We start from the raw sequence: 4,563 nt of genomic DNA on the forward strand, positions 1-4,563 counted from the left end.
TTCACCCATGATGATAAATAAGCCCTTGGGTCAGGATCAGAAGAAACCTCCTGTATCAGCTTATTTTTAAGCAGTACACAAAAATTTTATTATGGAACATTTTCTTGGTTAAATCTTAAGAGTAAAGACAATTAAAACATCCATACTACTTCACCATCTTTCAGGTCTTTTTCTCCTAAATGTACCTTCTAGATTTCTTAGGTGTGCTGTACAATACCTTGGGGTGCTAAAGTTGATGAACACCTTACTCCATTAAGTGAAATTCACTTAATGGAGTAAGGTGTTCATCAACTTTAGCACGCTAAGGAAGTGTTATTTAAACTTTGTCCTCATTCTCCTCTCCCACGTTACCAGTAGTAAAATTTATTTAAAAAACAATGAGAAAGAAATACCGTAGTCTAGAGGCACCTGGGAAGGGAGGGAATATGGCTCAGGAGAGATATTAGTCATATTGGAGATTTATGGAGTCTAATTATAAACCCCTTTACCCTCTCCCTGGTTTTAGACTTAGGGTGTGAGGTGTCTGAGATGTGCATGGAGCCTTCACAAACTGACATTTTCTTCCTTTTTTTCCCCTTTTTTGCATGAAACGAAATACAAGTGCTTGGTACTACGTGCTTTTGAGGCTTAAAGGGCCATTAATAAACACGCTGTTTCGGTCGTTGAGGGGGATCGAAATCACTTTTTAATAAATATCGCCAGAAGAATCTCCTCGAAGGGAGACTGAAGTTATTCTCCCTCCCCAGGAGCCCTAAGGGGAAAGAGAGACGGAAGATAATGTCCCCTACTTGCACGTGAGATTTCCCTTTCTCCTCCGACCCCCCTCCGCCTCTACCGCGCAGGTCTGGCCGCCTCGGGAGGTAGCTGGGAGAGAAAGCCACGCTCAGTCCTCCATGGCAAAGTCTTTGGTCTTTTCCTCCTGGTCGCCCACTTTGTAGCGCAGCAGCACGCGTAGGTGACGGTGGTTGTCCTGGGAGGGCAGCAGCGTGATCTCTCCGGAAACGTCCGTATCTTGCTCCACTTGCACAGGCTCGTTCAGGTAGAGGAGTGCCTGCTTCCAGTGCGTGACTGGGTGAAAAGGCGAGGTGGACAGCACCAGGGGTTTCTCCGAGTCCCCTCCGGGGAAGGTCACCTGGAACCAGATGGCAAAGCCGTGCATGTGAGCCGAGCCGTAGCAGCTGAAGCGGAAGCGCCCACCCACCCCCGCTTCCAGCTCCTGCTCCAGGCCGGCGCGGGCCAGCTCCAGCTGAGCAAAGCACTGCGGCCGGGCCAGCACATCCTCGCCGGACAGGCCTTGCACCACGATTTCTGAGTGGCCCATGAGGCAGCGCGTGGCGAAGCTCTCCAGGCAGCTCATGTCCACACCGTAGAGCTGCTTCATCTGGCTCCAGAAGCTTAGGCGCAACTCCAGCATCTGGTCGCTGATGGGCGCCACGAAGAGCTCGGCGGAAGCCGGCAGTAGAAGACCGCCCTCCTTCAGCCACTTGGTCCGCGCGTGGAGCACAGAGCTCAGCATGGACTCGTGCAGGAGTCCGCAGCCCATCCACTCGCTCACGATGGCATCCACCTGCTCCGGCAACTCCACCGTCTCCACTGGCCCCGGCAGGACGTGCACCCGGTCCTCCAGCCCGTTGAGCCGCACCACCTCCCGGGCCTGTTGCCAGATGTCGCTGGCCTCCACCGCGTACACGCGCCGGGCCCCGGCCTGGGCACAGAAGATGCTGAGAATGCCGGTGCCCGCGCCCACGTCCAGCACGGTCTTGCCCCGCAGCGCTGCCCAGTTCCGCAGAATGCCCAGGCGGTAGGCATCGGTGCGGACGCGGTCGGCAATCATCTCCTCGTGGACCGATACATCCGAGTAGCACTGGTAGTACAGCTGGTCTCGCTCCCGCCTAGTCCTCCGGGGTCGTGGCAGGGCCACCTCCAGCTCTCCGCCATCTTCCTCTTCAGTTCCCTCCCCTCCTTCGCCGCCGCCCCCCGACCCAAGCTTTCTTCTCTTGGGCTGCGACATCTTGGCGGCTCGGGCCGGCTCCCGGCGTGCGTTGCGCGACGCGGCGCGAGCTCTAGGAAGCGGGGGCTTCTGGTATTTGTAGTGCGCGCTCGTGGCGCCCGCTTTTGGCGGGGCACTGGGCGAGTGCCCGCCAGATGCCTCTGAGCTGAACTGTGCTTTTTTACCTGCTGCTTTGGTGTCGTGGAATCCGTCTCCCACCACCCCGCACCCATATTCTATGATTTTTTACGTTCCTCCTCCTTCCCTTAGATCCTCGATTCTCTTTTGCTTTCACTCCCTTCCTGAAGTGGACACGCCCACTTAAAACTAATAAATCCATGTTCTGTCATGTCTACTCAACTCCCAGATTTTTTATTACACAGAATTATCTGGGTGGCACCGTTCATACACTACCGCCTCATCTGGACAGTTGCAACTCTTAGAGCTCTCCAAATGTGGAGATTTGGAAATTGCACTACATGTTTTTCTTCTCTGTTTTCAGGGGAGTTAGGATTGCAAAGGTGTAAATGGAACAAAGTTCTCAGGGGAGTTAGGATGCAAAGGTGTAAATGGAACAAAGTAAAAACCCAACGGTGTAAAACCCTGGTTCGGATTCCAGTGAGACCACAAATTAATGGAATGATTAGGGCAAGCTATATAACTACTCTTGCCTTCAGTTACCCATTCACCAGCAGCAAAGAATCTTCAATGCAGTTGAAAAATTAAGTTTCTGGTCTCTATTTTAGCAGAATGGTTACTTGGCTCTTAGTCCTGCTCTGGTAATTCTGTGGCTCATTCAAGAGTTAAATCTTGGAAAGGTTCAAACCAAGGAGCAGTTGAAAAGCAACAGTGGTGTGATACAGTGAAACCCATTGCCAGGTGTATTCTGGTAACCAATTATTTTTTTTCCCCCAGAGGTAACTGAATCCTTCATCCCCTGTGATCACTTCTCTGCTTCAACTCATTTTTTCCTGTGTGTCTCCTTGTCTGGGCGAGATTGGTACTCCCCTCTTCCTCTTTCATTTTCCTTTCAGTCAACCATCAGTTGTTAATCTCTTTCCTCTTTGTTGTTCATAGCAGAAATAAAATACATTTTAAAATACATGTGATGTCTATATGGGTGTCTGTGTTCTTCACAAGTAAGGTGAGAAAAAATTTTCTCCCAGCTTAAAAAAAATCACACGAAGAAAATTGACTTTTATTTTCTTGTAGTCTCAAACTATGTCTTTTAAACCAATGAGCCTGTATTCCTTATCTGTGGGAAAAGTTCCTTTACCCCATTCTCTCTATTAATCTGTCATTGAATGAAATAGGCTGATTGACCTGACATCCTCAGCTGTACTTCTAACTCAGGGCTTTCTGGCTGCTCATAAGAATCCTCTGTGGAGCTTTTTAAAAATACCTATGCCTGTGTCCCACTTCAAACTAATTAAATCAGAACCACTCCAGTAGAGCTTGCGCATACAGTTTTAAAAGCTACCCAGGGAGTTTGTGCAGCCAGAGTGAGAAATGTTCTTAATGATTTTAGTTAAATCTTGCTCCATTATTTTCATTGGGTAAATTATCTTTTTTTGGTGGCCTGGGCTCAGCCATTTAAGGCTAAAAATCCTCAGAGCATTTCCTCTCTGCCCAGTTTGATATCTTGTTTTAAGAAAATAGAGGCCCAGAGCAGGACATGGGATTAGAGTTGAAAATGTGACTGCTTCAATATATTACTTCTAGGCTGTTGATTAGTGTATACTTCTCCCATTCTTTCTGTCCTCAAAATCTTTTCCTCCCTCTTTTAGATGCATTGACTCCTCTACCCTATTTCCAATTCACTAACTTGTGGTCTTTTTAAAGAAATATCTGAATATAAGTTTTGTTGGTTCTACTTCCAAAATATATCTGAGTCCATCCTCTTTTCTCCTTATCCACTGCCTACACCCTAGTCTAATTTCCCATTTTTGCTTGTATGGAAATCAGTCTCCTAAGAGATCTCTCAACTTCTAGTCATACTCCTGTCTAATACATTCTCCACAGAGCTACAAGAATGAGTTTTTAAAAATCTAAATTGGACCATGTCATTCTCCAGTAACTTCTTCCAGTTACTGAAACAATCCAGTAACTTCAAGTAACTTCCCAGCTTATCTCATACTTCTCTTCCCAGCTCCCTCTTGGGCTCAAGATATACAGGCCTTCCACCTTTTTTCTGTCTTAAGTCTATACATACGCTCTTCCAGGACCTGGAAGATTGTTTTTCTTGTTTTTTTTTTTTTTTGTGGTACGCGGGCCTCTCACTGTTGTGGCCTCTCCCGTTGCGGATCACAGGCTCCGGACGCGCAGGCTCAGCGGCCATGGCTCACAGGCCCAGCCGCTCCGCGACATGTGGGATCTTCCCGGACCAGGGCACGAACCCGTGTCCCCTGCATCGGCAGGCGGACTCTCAACCACTGCGCCACCAGGGAAGCTCAAGGTTGTTTTTCTTCTTAGCACTTCACTTCAGTGGCTCCTTATCTGTCAGGCCTCAACTTAAATATTACCGCCTAAGAAGGTCCTTCCCTGGCTACTTTAAATACTATTTTCTAACTCAA

General features: G+C 48.4%; 1 protein-coding gene across 1 annotated transcript; it reads right to left on the bottom strand.

Moving 5' to 3' along the window:
* Positions 1-768: 768 nt before the first annotated feature.
* On the bottom strand, positions 769-2,364 carry PRMT6 (protein arginine methyltransferase 6). Its single transcript, XM_030759964.2, has one exon. The coding sequence runs from the start codon at positions 2,009-2,011 to the stop codon at positions 884-886; it is 1,128 nt and encodes a 375-aa protein (XP_030615824.2). The 5' UTR covers positions 2,012-2,364; the 3' UTR covers positions 769-883.
* Positions 2,365-4,563: the final 2,199 nt, after the last annotated feature.

This window comes from Delphinapterus leucas, chromosome 1, assembly GCF_059928025.1.
Source record: "Delphinapterus leucas isolate spDelLeu-1000000601 "Yukka" chromosome 1, BTC_Dleu_Yukka2, whole genome shotgun sequence".
NCBI classification, from domain to species: Eukaryota; Metazoa; Chordata; class Mammalia; order Artiodactyla; family Monodontidae; genus Delphinapterus; species Delphinapterus leucas.

Bases quoted from the DNA above. Each gene is read 5' to 3' on its own strand.
- PRMT6 (XM_030759964.2), bottom strand. From the start codon at position 2,011: ATGTCGCAGCCCAAGAGAAGAAAGCTTGGGTCGGGGGGCGGCGGCGAA.